Below are 19,581 nucleotides of genomic sequence, written 5' to 3'. Positions count from 1 at the left end.
TTCTTCTTCTTTTGGTCTCTGTAGCACTTTGAGATTTCTTTGAAATGTAAGGTGCGTTACAAATAAAATCTATTATTGGTCCAATGTTTCTTGTTTGGAGGCTCCATAGATGTGCAGTTTTTAAGTACCGGTATACATTTTTTCACTGTAGATGATGCTAACAAAACAAAGTATTTCTTCCAAGGATTTAATTTCAAGGACATAACATCTCCAAGTATCCATATCCTGGGGTAAGGATCTAACGAAAACCCACAAACTGCTGAAGTTATCAGAATTGCATTATTCCAGTAGGTTTACAAGTGTACAAAATTCCAAAACATATGAAGAAGATCCCCTAAAGACGTCTTACACCTCTGGCATTTGTAAGTGATACTGGCATATGCGGTATAATATATGTGGTGAAAAATATTAAATTGAATTTGTCTGTGTTTTGTTGATATTAATATTTTTTGAGATGAGTTTAGTAATCTGCTCCAGCTGTTGACATCATAGTTGATGTTTAAGTCCAATTGCCAATTTCATTTTTTTTTCCCGAGTACTTGTCATAAGCTGATGAATAGTCAAGAACAATTCATCCAATCCAATCCAGTTTGGTTTGTTTAACACTTAAGAACAACCACAGCTGACCAAAGTGATGTACAGAAAAAACAATTAAATAAACAAATAAATAAAACAAAACATTAACAGCAGAGATTAAAAAAAAAAAAAAAAACGGCTTAAACATGACTAAAAATAACATTTACGCAATCAAATCAATAAACTTTGGTGAAAGATAAAAGGAATAAAGGATAAAAAAAGGTAAAAAAGATAGAAAATAAAATAAAGCCCACTATCTTAATAGGTGTTAAAAGCAAAAGGGAAAAGCTGGGTTTTGACAAGGGATTTAAAAACAGTCAACTAAATAAAAATTAGCTAATTTTGGATACAGTTTACTTTCCCCAAAAAGTAACTAAATAAGTAACTCAGTTACTGCTTAATCAAAATATTCCAAATGTTATTTGAAGTTTAAATACAGCTGGGACTTAATTATCAAAAGTAGATGTTAGTAAATTAATATTAGATATATTAATAAAATTAAATAATTAATGAATAAAGAGGACTGCATATCTGGTCAAATTTATAATAATCTACACCATTTTGCAATTTGTGGTGGGACTAGTGAGCTAAGACACTTAATTGTAATATTTCTATGCAGATGTGATTTTAAAGTTTGTACTAAAATACAAAAAAACTGTATGTTTTAAAGCCTCTCGTACGTAGACAGCTGGAGATAGGCACCAGCACCCCTCGCAACCTCGCTTGGGATAATTGTCACAGAAGATGGATGGATGGATGGATGGATGGATGGATTTTTTAAAACTTTAAAATTCAATTGGACACAATCTATTTATTTAGCACAAATTCACAACACATTTCATTTAAACATAGAAGCACTAATCTACAGATAGTGTCTATGTTAGACAAGGTAATGATAAACTAGCTCCAGAGGTGGCTCTGTCTAGGAAAGAAATTATTTGATAGACAAGCTCTGAGTTTCATGTCGAAAGGATGAAAGAGAGCACATGCAGTAAGTCACAGTAAAAGCTGAGACTATGTCTTTGAGAGAAACAGAACTAAACCTAACAAAACAGACCTGGCTCTATCATTTATAACCAGGGCCGGTTGTAGACTTAAATATATATGGGTGCAGGTAGGAATACAAAGGGGGCATCTTCATCTTTACACGTTATACTCAATATTTATTGTTATTGTTGACTTGTTTTCTTCCTGTGATTATGCCAAAATCTAACAGCTAATATTTAGAGAAACAAACTGATCAAGAACGGCAACAATGAAAACATGCATTTATATTTCAATTTTTTTGTACGTTCAGAAAACCATCATATCAAAGCAATAACGTCCATTGAATGTGCTAGTTTTTTTTTGTTCTTCATTTATTTTCTGTTAGTAATTTTTTGTGTTTTTGAATTATGTAGGTATATGTCTTCAGAACTGAATAGGTACTTAGGAGAGATGAAAACTAGAAAGTGGGTGGGTCATTTACACACATAATTATTATTAATTATGTGTTATTCACTGGTCATTCACCTCTCTCTGTGCTCATATGATTGAAAATTGCCACTAATAGGCTCACATTGAGAAATTAAAAGTGGGGCACGGATACAGGCTCTCTGCCTAACAGGGCCAGGCCAGATGAAGCTACCATGACAAGGAAAATCAGAGAGAGCATTAAGTTAGAGGTTGAACAAATATATACTGCAAAATGGGAGAATAGAGATGGAATGAAGCAGAATGATGAGGTGTGGTTCCTATGTCCTCCAGCAGTCTAAGCATATAGCAGCATAACTACAGATAATGCTCAGTATAACCTGAGCCACTCTAACTATAAGCCTTATGAAAACGGCACCTTTTAAGCTCAGTCTTAGAAGTAGACGGGGTGTCTGCCTAACGGACTAACACTGGTAGTTGGTTCCACAGGAGAGGAGCCTGATAACTAAAAGATCTGTTTGCTTATCTACGTTTAGCTCTCTCTAATAAGCTTATGAGGGCTGGCCACCAGTTAAGGTTCTTGACACTAAAATAAGTAATCAATCAATCTAAAAAAAACTTAGAAATTCTAGGAACCACAGGTAAACCTGCAGATTCTTTCTAATTTCTATCAGAACTCTGACTGCAGTATTTTTGATCAGCTGAAAGCTTTTAACTGCAGTTTGTGGACTTCCGATAGCAAAGACTTGCTATAGTCCACCCTTGAAGAAATGCTTGGAGTAGTATTCTCAGCAACACCCATGGGAAAAATATCTCTAATTTAACAGGCTAAAAGCTGCTAAGAGGTACCATTAGGTCAATACTTTCCCAGCAATTTGACAAAAATTAAGTGCTTTATGATCAAGGACAAGGAAGACTTTCTTCCAGCATGTAAGTGTAAAAAACTAAAGAGTAACAGCTAAGGCAGCCAGGTGTGTGTCAGTGTTGAGACAGTGTAAAATAATTTATTAGATTAGAGCTGTTTGCTACTGAGGTGTATTAGGTTCTTGTTCCTGAACATAATAAGCAAATCACAGGAACCTTTAGCCTTTGATTTTACCAAACGCTTCTATTTTAGGAACACCATCATTGAATCTACATCTCTCTTTTCAGTTTATGCGATCAATCATTGCATGCTGAACACCTACCTATATTACATCTCAGCAGCCAATCAGCGTCATTTATGCCTTTGGCTCCTGCTCCATCTCTGCACTGGAAGCTCCCTCTCTCCGCCTCAAGGTGTGCTTACGAAAATTCGCTTTAAATTATCAAATTGTACTAACCCACCATGTTAGATTGCAAACAAAGTAACTGCTTTAACATTCTGAGAAAACAAAAAAGTGAGATTACTCCATTAATTAAAAAAATAACCCCATCACTAATGTTTTTATCATCTTTCTTTCAACACTGGCATTAAAGGGTAGCCTGACTGACTCAAGGCATAAGTCCGTCTGTCTGGCCAATCAAAGGGACCTATTTACATAATATGTCTAAGAAGCAGACAAAACTTTCTTATTGATGTTAAATAGAGCAATATGAGCCAATGTTTGTCTTGATAGTGTTTGTCTAGTCTTTCTTGAGCCTGAAAATAGTTTTTGCACTGATGTAATTCACTGGCATAAAGATTATTGGATATCATTGCCATGTGCTGGCAGTACTTTCTCATGATTCCACTGAACACCAATCTTCATGTTTCTTTTGTGTCCCTCTTGGCATGGGATATTCTTCGTGATTTTTCAAACTTGATCTTGGACGTTTCCTCTTTATTTTCACCTCCATTGGGAAAATACTGATTTTGCTTGGTTCCACTGCCATCAATTATACTATTAGTTGCTAAATTAAACCATGAAAACAATTCAGACAAATGTTAGTCTTAATGGTAAATTTTGTATTTTTTGGGAGAAAAGGATGGACATTTGTCTTAAGTTTAAAAAAAATATTAGCATTTTTCCCTACTTAATTATTGTGGCTAATGTGTGAATATAAGACACACTGATGTAATGTTATGATACAGGTTCTAATTAAAAGTAAATAAGAATAGCTCCTAAAAATTGGATTCTGACTGAGAAAGACCTGGCTAAGCAGCTACACATAAAATGTAACTAAAGTTTTCTTCATAGACTATTTATTAGCATGATTACCTGGTGTCATACATAATACCCTACAAACTCTACTAGTGAACATGGTCCTTTTATTTGTATTTGAATGCATGAAATTAAAGGTGGACAGTAATTCAATATCATTATTTTCACAACAATTTTGCGGTGATATGACTTTTTCGATAATTCAATATAGTTAACAGTTTATTTTTCATTGTAAGGGCCTCATTTAGTAAGGGAGAAAGCCATCCCAACCAATCTTAACATATGTGAAAAGGTTTTTGCTACCTAAACCCTAATGATTGTTCTTTACTTTTTTATTTTAAATCAACCACACTGGAGGATTTCTAAGCAGAAACAATCTTAATTTGTTTCCCAAGTTACAACCGTGCATCATGATGCAAGCTGTGTGAGTTCTAGCAAAATGGAATGCAGGGCAACATGTGCAAGGGGTAGAAATGTAATTATATATATTTTAAAATATTATTTTTTTTGTTGGGTTATAATAGAACTGCTACTTACCTTACAGGCTTAAGGGTTGTCTTCAGAAAATGCATTTTTTGTATAACTTTGTACCTCCATTTTGGCGCTAAAAAATACATCCAGTGGAATTTTTGTGCAAAACATAAATGTTTTGCTGGTGTGTGGAAATATATGTGCAAAAACAATAATCTGCATAAAAGTGACAGAGCCCTAAAGCAGGTCATTCTGAAAATAGAAAAAATAGGTAGAAATTAGTGGGAAAAATATCTACCCATTTAAGGTCGATTATTTTACAAATAGAAATAAGCCTGATAAAAAGTCTCAAATTATTATTGTAAAGAGGATATCTCTCTGTTCTTGCAGAGTTGATATTGAGCAAGTCATTAAAAGAATGGCACTTTTCAGATTTGACATATATCTATCTGTGTTTCTGTCTCTCTCTCTTTATATATTCATATATATTTAAAAGAACAAACACTTAAGCTCATATTGAACTCAAATGTGTTGGGATCTATTGGTATCTTAAAACTACAGACATGGAAGTGCATTGATCTATATAACCCTACCCCACTAATAATAGAGCTGAATAACAAAGAACAATTTTCTTCCCCCAAGGAATCTGTTTTAGAAATACATCTTTGATTAAGATAAAGAAAAGGAAGGAGTGTGATGGATATGTCATTTCATGTTTTAATTACACAGTTACATTGTTCAACACAGACAATAACCTGAATTAGAATGTTTTACAGCTTCACACATCCAACAGAGCGAACAGTTAAAAAGCGGTATTAGCAACAGGGAGAGAAGCATGCAAGAAATAAATACAAATCAGAATTTAATTCCTCTGGCACAGTTTACTTCATCTACTGTAAGAATGGCAACAGGACTGTCAGAAGAGAGAAATGAAACATAGTAGGAAAGATCTTGAAAGCGCCAGCCTTTCCCACAGAAACATGTCTTTTTTTTTTCTGTATCAGTGTATTGCACAATACAGTATAGAAGGCGTCCCTACACATACAAAAGCATAAACTTGTTTTCAGTTTATGTGAAGTTTAAAAATGAGATCATTCGGAGCCATGGCTTATCGGAAAACAAGTGCTGCGTCCACCGTTTGCCACTTCAGCTTTCTGGACTTGTTTCACAGGAAGGTCGTGTCATCATCACATAGGCAGACTTTTTGAGTTGTCTTACAGGCTGAGACAAACACCAACCCAGCTCACATCTGTGGACATGTCTTTTGCCCATATATAAAAAATGTTGCTGATGGAATTAATTAGCAGACCCTTGAATAGGAGGTCTAGGATCCATCTAGCAACTAAAATACCTTGACAGAAAAAAAAAAAAACAGTGAAAAGGTTTCATTTTTTCTAACTTGCAGTATGATGACGTAAGGAGGGGGTGAGGATCTAGGTTTCTTTCATACAAAAAAATGTAACTTAAAAAAAAGTTGCAGCTTTTTGGTTGTATTTTGGTAATTTGTATGCTGTCTATTGGGTTTGGCTTTGTTTATCTGAGGTCTAACTCGCAGACAATGAGGATCACACAAAGCACTTCAAGACCTGAATGGAACTGTCACCCTATTGTGTTATGATGTGGATGTTTATATAGATATACCTGCACCAAACTGCTTCTTTCTTTTTTTTAATCAATGCACCACTATTGTTTGTCTGGGTTTCATTAAAGCTCTGAAGTTTTCAAGTAGTTTGCAGAACGACATAAAGATTTTTTTGTTGTTGTTGTTGCTGTTTGGTTTTGTTCTTTCTTTCTTTTTTACTAAAAGATAGGCACACCACAATCCGCAGACAGACACACAAGTACCACACATTCACTTAAACTCTGGAAGGCTTTATAGCTATAAGTACACACAGTTGGCTTTTTCCAAAGGAGACGCTTCTGTTGTTTATAGAGGAGCGTTACTCAATATGTAGTCAACAAGCTCTTTGATTGCTTGAGGATGAATTCACATCTGAAACTCAGCCTGTTTGTTTGTCCAGCAGGCTCTCCTGCACTGTCCTAGTGTGTATTTTTCAGACATACTTTGGTTGACTGGTTGCCATCTGTCATTACTTGCCATGTTGCAGTCTACAATGGCAAACTAGTACTTTGGTTTGTGCTTTTATTGGTTTCAGACATTAAATGAATTATCATCAATGAATCTGTGGTTGTTTTAATAAAAAGCAGGAATAACTGAATGTGTGTCTATTAATAACTCTTAACAAAAGCTGTTTTTTTAACTATAAAGTTGCAGTCTGGTGAAAATAGATGTTTTAGTCCACATCAGTAGTAATGACAGCTCCTTTCAGTGGGGATTCATTTGATAACCTATAACTGCGATTGTGTGCCCATGTCTGTTTTGAAGCAATCTATGTTTTTTTGTGTTTTTTTTTTTTTTGAAAGACCAGGTCAGCTTCTCCTGGTGGTTTGCTGTATGCTCACAGGAGGTAGCTCGTTTCAGCAGGGACAGGGGGGCATGTGATGGATCTGAGAGACTATTAGACATTAGGGGAGAATAAAGATGTTCCAAAGGAAAGACTAAGCCCAACAAAATAACATAAATAAAACCAAAACAAACCAAAAAAAACAAGCATGACCTTTTTTTTGTTGTAGCTTATTTGAATTTTAAGTCATCCCAAATAGTCCAAAAATATTTTTTCCAAGTTTGGTCAAAGTGTAAATAGGGCCAGTGATGTAGGGCTAACAAAAATCTATATAAAAGGCATTCAGTCTGTTTATTTCCCTACTGGAATCAAAAAGCCTGCTCAACACCTACAGCTTATTCTTAAATCACATCTTTATGCAAAACATGGTCGAGTCTAAAAGACAGAAAATTACTTTTGATGTGAGCTTAACACTGGTTTATCACTTTACCCTACAGTAATGGCTTGTCTTGTATAACAGGGGAGGTAAAGAACGATCAGAAATCACATACACAGATTGATCAGGACCAAGACAGAGAACCATTACGGTCACCAAAGTTGGTCAAAGGGACAGAACTCCTTAATCTGACAGATTTTAAATGGATCCAATATGTTTTAACCCTTTTACAACTGACTATATCAGGATGATCTACCAATGGCAGATCAAAACACATAACGTTAAGTGGCCTGGAGCTACATCTGTCGTCAACAGCTTCATGACACTTGAATTGAAAATTCAGCTTGTATGAGTGAAAAACAAATGTACTGTGAGAAAAAAAAAGTCACGTTCTGAACTTTAAAGGTTTTTGTTATTTGGCAAACACATTTTTGGACCTTTTTAAATACTATGTACATTCACATTAAGTTACTGATGTTGCTTTAAATATATCTATATGTATCTATATTATATGACACCCTATGGGCAGTTGCTGAGGTTCCATTCAGTAGCTGAATTCTCTTCATATTGCACCTCCGTCCTCTCACTGTCTTACAATGCGAGCAATACAAAATATTCTACAAGAGGGGTTTCATCTCATTAATATAGATACAACAATTCAAACAATAAGTACAATGTGGGGCAATTCCTTTCATAAACAAGCATCATAGCCTCTGTTTTGACTGATCAACCTAAACTTTGATGAAAATGAAAGGTAAATAACCCAAAACAAAGTCCTTTTTTTGGGAGGGGGTAGTATACACAAGGGCAGCACATGTGGCATCAGCAATCAGAAGACATTTATGAAAAAATTACAAGAGAAGAGGAATATCTACAAGCAGGTTCAAACCTCCCTGTGTGAGTGCTGTGGAGGTCTGTCCAAAGCAAACCCCGTATTTTGGGGGGTTAAATACGAGTCAACTAATGTGGATACGAGCAAGGAAGGGAGTTGTGGGATGAGGGGAGGTAGAAAGAAAGGAGGATAAAGTTTATTCCGCCCTGTTGGCTCTTCTGAACTGCTTAGTCATGCTTTGGAAAAGGATGGAGTGAATATAAAGGTGATGGCAATTCCTCAACGTACCTCCTCCTGGTAAGCTTGTGTTAAAAAAACAAAACAAAACAAAACAAAAACAGAGCAACAATCTACTTTTGAGCCATCTCCTTATACATTCCCATTATTTTCAATGCAGTCTCCAAGCTTGTGTTTTTGGCAGCTCCAATGCCTTGCGTCCATTTCTGCTTCCTTTGAGGTTTTTCCTTTTTTCCCCCCCTCATCATGTCCTCAGAAAATAGCCACACTGTGGCAGGTTTTCCATCAATTTCAAGTTCACAGCATTGTCAATATTCACTAGTCTGGGCCATCACTGAGGAAATGTTGTAGGTTCATCCAAACTGTAGAGGCAGCTGTCGATCAAAGCAGGTCACAGTTTAGTTGATGCAGCTCCTCGATGCCTGGTCCTCTCAGGGCTGGCTTTTCTGCTCAGGAGGTGATGTTGTTTTGTGTTTGGTTATAAGATGAGTGCTTTTATGTATCACGTTTTTGTTTTGTTTTTTACTTTGGCAGTGTAGTAAAAAGGTTTGGATCATGTTATTTGCTTCATCTTTGAATTTATTTGGGTTCGTAATGGTGCAGAGAGGTGAGTCTGGTGTAGATATTCTTGGCTTGCTAGCAAGGTAGTTACCAGTTAAAAATTAATTTATTTTTATATCATCGTCATCATCAGCGCTATTATTCTTTATTCAGAACATTTGGAATAATCTTTGTTTTCCTTAAAGCCAGAAAAAACCTTTAATAAATACTAAGTTGTGTTTCTGAGGAATACATCGCATTACAGTTTTAATCCCTTTCCACCTAGGTTTCAGAATGAGGTTATGCTTCTGGTCTCTTCATTTTCAAACTCCAGAGGTGCCACTTTTAGTGCTCATTTCAGGGCTGGTTCCTGTGCCTTCCCTGGTGCTAAATTAAAGGGGAAATCCTATCAAGTACTAGTTATCCCTCATCAATGCTGCCTAGTCAAGCCCCTAACCTTCCCATACCTACATTACTGAGGGCAACCCTTTTTCATTCTCGACAAACAAAACTTATATTGTAGCAGACACGGCAAGATGCACGTTTTGCACCATGTTGAACCTCTGGTTGGAGTCTTAGTGTCTGTGGGGGAGGTTAAACGTTATGCACGCTGTGAAAAGCTACTGGTTGTTGAAGAAGTTATCACAGAGCTTGCAAGGAGAGGGTTATGAAGAAGTGGAGGAAAGGGAGCCATGTAGAATGCAGATTCCTCAGTTTGGTTTTGTGTGGAGTGTGGGCACTGTCATTTCAGTATGCACAGGCAGGGAGAGAGCCCCGGACGTCAGCGAGAGGTGGCATCCAGTAGGGCAGGGGTCGCTGGGGTCGTGGAGCGAGAGGCACTGCTTGAACTGCTCTCTTTGGGGCTGGCAGAGATGCTCCCGCTGCCAGCAACTCCTGCAATACTGCTCTGCCCCACCAGGGAAAGGGGTCCCGGAGGAGAGCTCTCTGAGTGGGTTGGGGGCGCAGTGGAGGACACAGAGGAGGTGGAGGAAGGGGTGCCCAAGGGAACGCTGCTGCCCCCTGGCAGCCCCTGCAGCCCCTGACCACAGACGTGGTGGTGCTTCTCCCAGTCTTTGTGTTGGCAGAAGGAGCCGCAGTAGCGAGCCGTGTTGCAGCCGCTGCACGTCTCGCTGGCTTTCCTGCCACAGTTCCAGCAGCTCTGGAGAGACAGAGATGAAAGACGGGATCAGGGGACTGCAACATGCCCCTCCTTAACAATGGTGGGGGGGGGGGTTTGAGTTATACGCACAGGCTTATAACTCAAACCAAGACACACCAAGATAAATACCAATTATTATGATTTAATTGTTTAAAGTAAGACACATTTTTCTATCACATTTTCTACAAAATATTAATGGAGGACAAATGATAAGTTGCTTTACCTAAATATTTTAAAACGCATTTTAAAAAAAAATAAAACATTAATTCGTTTCACACTCAAGCAGACCATTTATTAATTAATCTTCTTTATCTTTAATCCAACATTTAATCAGTTTAGTCAATCTAAACGTCTTCATTTGTGAAGATCTGAATTGAACTAACTGAGAGAAATAACACCAGATGAGCAAACCTTTGAAGATTTTTATGTTTTATACATTTTGACTGTTCCAATTTCTGTGCTTGAATATTTGACCACATTTTTAAGTTTTAGTGTGATTGATGATCCTTGACGAATGTTTGTATAATGTAAGACTACATTGGTAAGACATTTAATATGAGTTTTCTCTTTTGTATTAGACACGTCACGCTCTTTCATACACATATAAGAATATCTTTAAAGTGCCACAGTGGGTAGCACTGCTGGCTTACAGGAAGAGGGTTCTGGGTTCGATTCCCGGCCCAGGGTCTTTCTTCATGGAGTTTGCATGTTCTCCCTGAGCATGTGTGGGTTCTCTCTGGGTACTCTGGCTTCCTCCCACAGTCCAAAAACATGACTGTTAGGTTAAGTGGCTTCTCTTAATTGTCCTTAGGTGTGAGTGTGTGTGTGAATGGTTGTTTGTCCTGTGTGTCTCTGTGTTGCCCTGCGATGGACTGGTGACCTGGCCAGGGTGCACCCTGCCTCTCGCCCATTGACTGCTGGAGATAGATTAAATGTACACTTCCTATGGTGCTAGGGGATTTTGATCCATTGCCAGCTGATATGCTGTTAGCTGGTGGTGGTCAAATGCTTCCTGAAGTTCTGAACCAGGCATTCTGAGTCATATGGCTTTTATTCCTGAAAGAATTACAACCTTTAATGAATTTTAAGCTCAATGTAACCAGAATTTTAGATGGTAAACTCATACCAGCTAAAGAATCTATTTTGTATAATATTCAGGCTAAACAGCTTTACATTTAGGCTTGGAACAACTGAGCAACAACTCTTCCATTAAATGTTTTTTTTTCTTTTTATTATAGAAGAGAATTGTTATCTGTTGAGAACAAAGTAAACTTTGATATTGATCTGATGAGTATATAATAAGAATGGGGGTTTAAGAAGGACATGTTTTCCAAAGCTTAGGGCCAGGAACCCACTGTAAGATAGGAAACACAAAGAATAAAAATAGAAGCAAACATGTAGAATATATTTTAGTGATCAAGCTGTCATCTGTTTGCTTTATTCTCAGTGTTTCTTTACTATTAGATAAAGGTGATTTATGCTTACCTCGCTGGAGTCTTCCTGCTGGTTGATGACCGTTAGCGCGTCTTCAGAAGCTTGTCTCTTCGCTTCAGCGAGCGCCCTCTCCATTTTGGACCGCTCTGCAGAAATCATCTCGTGAGCTTTCCTCTCTGCGTCTGACACTGCCTTCTGCAGCTCCGACATGGCTTGCCGCTTTACCTCGTTCACCGCCTCTTCTGAGGAACACAGATAAAAGAAAATGATTTTAATGATTAAAGGGTGAATCTCATTGTCTCTACCCTGACAGCTTTAAACCTTTGAACCTCTGTCTTCCAGCGTGACCCCACCTGCTAGTGGATCACAGACTTCAAAACAGACAAAAAGCTGCAGGTGAAGCAGAAAAACAAAAAGTCTCTAATTCCAGTAGCCTGTGTCCTTTCCCCTCTGCTTACCTCCCTGTACACCTAAAATCTATAACTCCAGTCACCAGTCCATCAAACTCCTGAAGTTTGCAAATTACACATCCCTCACTGACCTCATCCCTGCCTGTGTGAATCTTCCTTCTCTTCACCTCCAGAACCCTGATGCAACAGGAAAGATTGCAACTGACCCCCCTCACCCTTGATACCAACTGTTTCAGACGTTTCCTATGGAAGGAGGCTGTGGTCCATCAGGACCAACATCCACAACCACAAAAACATTTTCTTCCTGTCTGCAGCTGGAATCATTAAACAGGCCTGGCTGCCCCACTGACACTTTCCATTGCAAATTGTACAAAGATCGCAGCACATGTAAATAGCATTTGATTTAGTTTAATATTTTTGTTATTTACAGTATATGGTGCTATTCCTCTGCAAAAACCTTTGCTATTTTTCTCTATTCTCAGATAAGTTTTATGCAACTTCCATTTGTTTTATTCCATATTATACAGATTTCCAAATATATTTATGCCAGGAGTATCTTCATCTATGTGAAGCATCTTAAGAAAATTAATCAAACATCTAAAACGCTACCTGGGAATGCAGCTTTTTTTATTATTATTCTAAACGCAATGCTATTGGCAAGACAAGTAAAATTAAGATATGAAACAATTTAAGAGGAGTTTGTAAGAGAGTGAGAATAAATGACTTCCCTGCTGTTGGCATGCAAGACGGCAGGACTTTTTCCACAGGAGCGTTTTACCAGTTCTGAATGAGTATTCATGACCACAACCTTATTCACAATTTGCTAAAATGCAACTTCAACGTTCTTTGTATTTTCTTGTTATTTTGTATGACAAAGCAACATCTCATGCAATTGTTTTCTAAATATTTTCTTTAAATTCTGTAAATGGTAGCAAGCATTTGACTTAATCCACCCCAAGCAAGTACTTTAGAAAATCAACATTAATAAAATCACAGCTGTAGGATTTTCCCTTGTATGTCACCTCCAGCTTTACACATCTAGAGACTGAATCTTTGTGACCTCAGCAACTGTTTTTGGGTCTGACTTGGCCATTCTAACACACCAGTGCACCTTAATCTGGACCACTGCATTGTAGCTTTGATTGTGTGTTCACTGTTGTCCTGCTGGAAGTCTATACAGGGTTCAGAAGCTTTGTTTAAAAAATTGAAATATGTTTTGGGATTAAAAGATACCACCAATTCTTATATAATTAATATTTTCTAAAAATCAAATAATCCATCTATGTTGTATGTTTACTGGCACCAGACCTGAACCAGAATGGAATGTGTTGCACCTTTTAGCTGCTTACAATACAATAAAAAGTTGGACACTTTCTGCTTTCGTTCAGTTCAGATAGGAAGTGCAAAAAAAAAAAAAATATATATATATATAACCACACAAAACTGTACACATAGGTGTGTTTACCCATGAACAAGGTTGCCAAATTTCTGCTCCTCACTAGTTAAGTGCTTATTGTGATTGCCACATTCCTATTTTTATTCACACCTTCAAATAAAGCAATGTATTTGTAAAAATTAAATGTTAAATCTTATTCCTCCCCCAGATGTGCGAGGGAGACAGAGGGGCACACACACACAGAGACTCAAATAACAGTCATACAGAAAGCCTGCCAGGTGGGTTAGACCAACCAAGGAGGAGGTGAGGCTGATGCTCTTCTCCCGGCCGATCCCCATTTCCTCTGTCTGAGAGGGAGCTCATAAATATCTGTCACTTTCCCTCACCTATCCACTCAGTTGTTTCAAACTACTGTGCAGAGGAAATAAGCCAGTAGAGGATAGTTATCCATGCTTGACTCTTGTGCTCAGAAATGATGAAAGTATTCACCCCTTAGAAGCCTTCTTTTACTTTCTCACACCTAAATATCTCAGAACAGCAAACCAATTTCAATATCAAACGAGGACAAATAAAAGATAACATTATTTATTAACTGACAAGCCAGGCCCTATAAAAGGTAGGGGGCAAATATTTTCTTCAATGAGCTTAATTAAAATAAAAAACCTTGATTCTCCAAATCCTGTTAACACTAAATTACCCTAGCCAGAGCTTTCGCTCACTCTGTCATCCCGTCTCTACCTTTACGCTTCATTTCCTCTTTTGATACCCCTTTCCCTCTTTTCTCCCTCTTGCAAACACTATATGCATTATTCCAACCCTCTCAATTATCTGCCTTAATGCATGCACCACTAAGATTAGTTTGCAAATTTAATTAATTCTTATCAAGAAGACTGCATAGCAGATGCTGGGGCAATTAGCACTTAATGGAAAACACGGGGGCAGCAATATTAACGTTTTAATTCCGCAGAGATTTGGCAAGTCCCTAAGACGTGTTATTACTGGCTGCTTTTACGCACTTCAGATCTTAGATCTCAACCCCAGCCAGACCAAAGAATATGTGTCTGGTTTTTTAATTAAAGCAACAACAACAAAAAAACTACCTGACTGCAGAGCTGAAGGTGACACATGTGCACACAAAGACCAAGGGGTGAGATGCTGTGAGTAAGATATGCTACTCACCCTGCTTGCTTTGTAGGTGCTTTAGAGCTGGGGAAAGCGGCATGCTTGTAGTACCTGTATGAAAAACAACTGCAATTAAAAGAGCTTTTCCTGCTGGTGAAAATGCAGCACAGTATTTTTGTCGACAGCAGCAGCATCTTTTCGTCCGCAGGGTATTGGAGTATGAGTGCAATATAATAGTACTGGGAGCCCAGACTGAGCCGGATAACTCCTGGGAGTGGCTCTGTGTATCACATGGTAAGCAAGGAGCCAAGCAGAGCAAAAAGTCTAGTTTTTTTTTTTTTTTCTGACAGAAGAGGTATTTGAGATCATATCTAAAAGTGAAGGAAATCAGGTGAGCTCCATCCCGTGCGGCACTGCTGCGACTAAACAAGGTCCTGGTGTCTGCATTTTCACTGCAGCTTTAACTGCAGTGGCCTTTCATATTGGTGACAAATGGAGAGCGTTTAGTCTAAACCACACAGAGAGCCTCCTAGCCGACAGTCTCATGGAGCTACGGCCATAAGGCCTCTGCTCTGTGTCAGAAGCAGTGAAGAGGGATGCTACGTGTTTTGTTAGCCCTTGGGTTGGGGGTCAGTCACAAAGATAGTAGGACTGAGGGTGGTCCAATCTTACCTGCTTTTCTCCAAATTTCTTCAGGCAAGTATCCTGAGGAAGGCCGGTGCAAGAAGTCTCTGTGGATCTCTGAAACACAAACGCATGCATCCAATCAGCAAAACAAACAACACTCTGAAATTGCATGAAAACGCATTCATCCAATTCTATTTTGCTGATGTGTATGGAAGAAAAACAAATCAGGTGCAGAAACATTTGGAAATATACTTGTATCCCTCCTCAATATTTGGAAACAAGCATTCAGGTTTTTCTTTTTTGATCATGTCAAGTACAGGATGCATATACAGGGATTAAAAATCAATTCCAGCTTTAAACCTGAATGAGGATGCTGTTAACACGAGAGTGCAATCAGTTAAAAATCCGGCATGCTGCAGGTGGATTTGTATTGCCTCACAGTGGGAGCTCTAATTTGCAAATCTGCTGGAAAATATGATCCTCTAACTGAGTTTTTGAGTCTGAATTGGCATATTAGGGGTTTTCAGTGTCTCCAATGAGCCCTACCTTGCTATGAGTGTTTTGCTTTGCCAAACATACCCTGAGTGTGTTTGTCTACCTGTATGTCTGCCTGTCTGCCTTTCAGCAGCCGAGGAAGTTCCTATGGGCAGTGACTCGCTGCTGCTAGCTGTGTTGGAGGAGGAGTTGTGGTGAGGAGTAGGAGGAGGAAGAGTAGTAGGAGGAGGAAGGCAGTGCTGTCCGTTGCTCCCACCTTTTTTCATCTCCTCTACGTCGCTGTAGCGGCGGATCCAGTGATTCATTTCCTCGCGGTCGGCCTCTTGGCAACGGCGCAGCACGGTCAGGGAGCGCCGTGTCTTCTCTACCATGTCCATGATGCAATTGAGAAGCTGAAAAGGCAAAAAATTGAAACGTCAGTTGGAAAATGTAATCCCCATTCTTTTAGAAGCATGTGCTTGCCCAAATCTTACAGTAAAAACGCAAGAAAAAAAAATCAAATAATCTGAACAAATGACTGGGTCTCCACTAATTCAAGAGAACATAGACCCTTTGAGTAAAGTGACACCAAGCTTAAGACCAAATCAATAATCACGTAGATTGAAATACAAAGAAAACTTGAGTTTAAGAAGTTTTCAAAGTAAAAAAGCACCACAACAACATTTAAACTTGGTTAAGCAGAGCACATCTTAATCCAACTCTAAAAAACATGCCCTCTATCAAGCGGATAGCTTGTGTGGTTTGCTCTATCTACTCTATTGAATGATAGTGTCCCTTTCGGTGAATTTCCGTGTCTGGAAGCATCACCACAATAAAATTATAACAATTGGACTGTGGATGAGAAGCACGAGCCGATTCCTTCCCCCACTATGCTCTGTTGCCCGCCAACTCAACAGATTTCCTGTGGGTTTTTTCCCCCCTCTGCTGAAAACTGTGTCACTTTTTTGTAGAGTGCCCCTTTTTTTCCAGACTCAGCAAGGTCTGCTAAATAGGTTTAGCATAGTTGACATTCAGTCCATCTTATTAACCCCCACCCCCTCTAGTCTAATCCTTTTTTTCCTCTGCCTCACGAACACCTCCCTCCCCTCTGAATTGGCTATATTTATTTCAGTAAAGTGTTTCTAATTTGGCAGGGGTCCAGGCCTGGCCGGTTCCCTCCCCGGCTGCAGCTCTTGTCTCAGCTGCTCTACCCAGCTGGAGCGGCTCTCCGCTGGGTCCTCAGCTCCACCTGGGGCTCTGTTTCTAACTAACAGAGTATGTGTGTGGGTTTCTAATGTTCACAGCTTTCTTTTTTTGGAGTGTGGTGGTGGGAAATCTGGAGAGGTGTCCGTCAGTTGTTAATTCATTGCACTGACTACTACCTCCGTCAACTTCTAACTCAGGTGGGATGAGGGCAGCCCTCTCTTCTGACCCTTCTCTTCTCTCTTCTGTTGACGTCATCTGCTTATCATCCTTGGTTTTACAGCTAACTTACATCTTAAGCTGACTCCTCTGCTTTCCCTGCAGGTTTAGTGTCAATAAAAATGCAGAGGATGGTTGGGAGTAAGCACACTCATACATACATTATCAAGATGTTTCCATTCTTCTGCCCATTCTCGGTCTGTAAGACGGTGATCAATCACCTCCTCCTGGCGAGCTCCATGTACAGCTGCAAAAAGGAACAAATGCAACATCTCTATCATCTGCTGTTGCTGTTCAATAGTTGCTATTCCCTACTCTTAACTACAGCTGCGATAACAGATTTTAAAACATGGAGACTGTATTTCATTGAAATAATGCAATTCTGAATCTGTTGATCCATTACACTTCAATTGATGTTTGTTATGTCTTATTTCTTCACTCTGTTCATTTAGAAGATTAATCGTTAGAATAAAAAAAGGATAAGCTGAACTGACCGAAAGCCTACAAAGAATATATATGATATGGTCAAGAACAAGAGGAGAGAGGTGATCTAAAAGCAAAGCCAAATTTTTACACTAACACACCACACTGATACTATAACTCAAGAAACAGCTTAAGATTTATTGTAAATTATTAAACATTTCAGCAGGAGGATCTCTTTGATTTGAGAATAATTCTCTCTAATAATAAAATGAACATAAAACTAATAACATATATCACTTTGTGTGTACAGTACTTAGTATATATGACATAAATGTCACTTCTTGAATTGAATTACTAAAATAAATAAGTGATTGAAAAGTACATCACTATATGTTTCAGATCCTGTTAGCTGTTGAGATTCAATGAACGATAAAACAGTGCGTTCTTCATCATACATGCGTGCTGGTGCAAACTGTGTTGTAATCCTGAGGTGTTTTAATGCCAAACTGGTTAATAGATCAGAGTCATTGGGCAAAACACTGCAGAAAATATTTCTTTTATTGATTCTAGATGGGATGTTACAAGAAAAACAGTCTAAAACCAAATTTCTTTTTTCCCCTCACGGTTTTACTTCATCCACGTGTTTAAAAAAAATGAAACGATGCTAAAAAAGAATTCAGATCTGTCCCCTATAGAAAAGCAGATGGTTGCCACAGTTGGTCAAATAGGCATGGTTGCAGTCTTTATATAGATGCATTGCCAAATGGATCACACACATGCCAAACAACTGGTCTTTCTCTTATTCCTTAACTTCTCAGTCCCTAATTGGAAACCAGCAAATCCTTAAAGCAATTAAAATCTTCTACCTGTCTGCCGGTGCCTGTCTCTAGAGTCCCGGTGTTCACTGTGTCTGAAGGCGTCCCTGTACTGGTGCGCCAGGGCCATGTCTTCTAGCCGGTAGTGCTGGGGTCCCACTTGAGGGTTGGGCGGATGGGGCAGACCATTGGGCGGGTGAGTTGGAAGGCCATTGGGAGGGGGGTGAGCTGGGAGTCCAGTGCTAGGGCTGAAACGTTGGCTGGGGCTGATGGTGCAGGGCCTCTTCGCCAGGTGCTCTGGGTGCAAGCCATCTCTGTCGGAGCTGTCTTTGGTCCTAAATGGGTAGATGCAGACAAAAGCTAAATGTTGCACCCTGATTCAACAAAGATTGTATAACAATACCACACCATAATGAATTCCCTTTAAATATGAGAAACAAAAACAGTTATATGTGTGAAACAGTTTAAGTAAACAAACTTTCCTGTTGGAGAAGCTAAAACGAGGAACACAAACATGTTTTCTTTTAAGTCAGAGAACTCCCATATGGTGTCCACCAGCACACACACACACACAAACAGACAAAGCTGCTTGTTGTTCAGTTACAGTACAGCACTGCTTCTCTAAAGCTTTTTGCACAGCTGTACACCATATGTATCTAACAGAGCCAAGTCCAACTGTACACCCAACATCCCAGGCTCTTAATCTAAATATCCCCTTTGCCTACTCTTAGATCGCAAATATCCCTCCCCCTCGCCCTGCAGTCAGGCTTAAGGGGCAATGGGGGTTGAGGGCTGCGTATTTAACAGATGTTTGGTCACACTCGTATATGTCTGTATGCTTAAAGCGAGTGTATGCCTTTGAGCCATCTGGTCAGTCTAAATGGGAGTGTTGCTATTAATCTGTTTAGCAGGATGGCTACAGCTTGGCATTCAGATGAAAAATCACCCTTTAACATAACGGGAACAAAACGTGATAAAAAAAAATGTGGCTGCCTGCATGCAGATGAAGTTTCATGCATGTGTGCGCGCTGAGCTCATGCATGTATTTGGCTTTGGTCGCCGACGAATGAGTGGAACAGCTGGAAAAAAGTTGGCTCTGTTCCCTTCCTCCTCCTACTCTCATTCAGTTCTGCATGCTGTACATAAGCCAGAGGTTGGGAGGCGGAGGTGTGCAGATTACAGGAGGATTTCACATTCAGCTTTCAACCTCTGGTTGTGATTGATCCAAAACTGCCAGACACTGACTTCCCAACACCCTCACACAGC

At 39.0% G+C, this 19,581-nt stretch overlaps 1 protein-coding gene across 6 annotated transcripts in view; it reads right to left on the bottom strand.

Annotated features, from left to right (window-relative positions):
• Nucleotides 1–5,284: 5,284 nt before the first annotated feature.
• Nucleotides 5,285–19,581, bottom strand: part of cbfa2t3 (core-binding factor, runt domain, alpha subunit 2; translocated to, 3) — a 34,396-nt gene continuing 20,099 nt past the window's right edge. The window contains exons 6-13 of one of the 6 annotated variants that reach the window (XM_015384672.1): nucleotides 18,367–18,650; nucleotides 17,239–17,324; nucleotides 15,933–16,068; nucleotides 15,780–15,848; nucleotides 15,227–15,295; nucleotides 14,612–14,665; nucleotides 11,678–11,868; nucleotides 9,815–10,192 (exon numbers count right to left, since the gene is read on the bottom strand). In XM_015384672.1, the coding sequence (XP_015240158.1) occupies nucleotides 9,815–10,192; nucleotides 11,678–11,868; nucleotides 14,612–14,665; nucleotides 15,227–15,295; nucleotides 15,780–15,848; nucleotides 15,933–16,068; nucleotides 17,239–17,324; nucleotides 18,367–18,650 (1,267 nt within the window). Of the gene's footprint in view, nucleotides 10,193–11,677; nucleotides 11,869–14,611; nucleotides 14,666–15,226; nucleotides 15,296–15,779; nucleotides 16,069–17,238; nucleotides 17,325–18,366; nucleotides 18,651–19,581 lie in introns of all 6 variants that reach the window. The other 5 variants (XM_015384655.1, XM_015384682.1, XM_015384647.1 and 2 more) reach the window with 5 other exon arrangements.

Source organism: Cyprinodon variegatus, unplaced genomic scaffold (assembly GCF_000732505.1).
Source record: "Cyprinodon variegatus isolate N-32 unplaced genomic scaffold, C_variegatus-1.0 Scaffold15, whole genome shotgun sequence".
Taxonomy (NCBI): Eukaryota; Metazoa; Chordata; class Actinopteri; order Cyprinodontiformes; family Cyprinodontidae; genus Cyprinodon; species Cyprinodon variegatus.
Note: the sequence above shows the minus strand (reverse complement) of the source record. Positions and strands in the feature narration are given on the sequence as shown.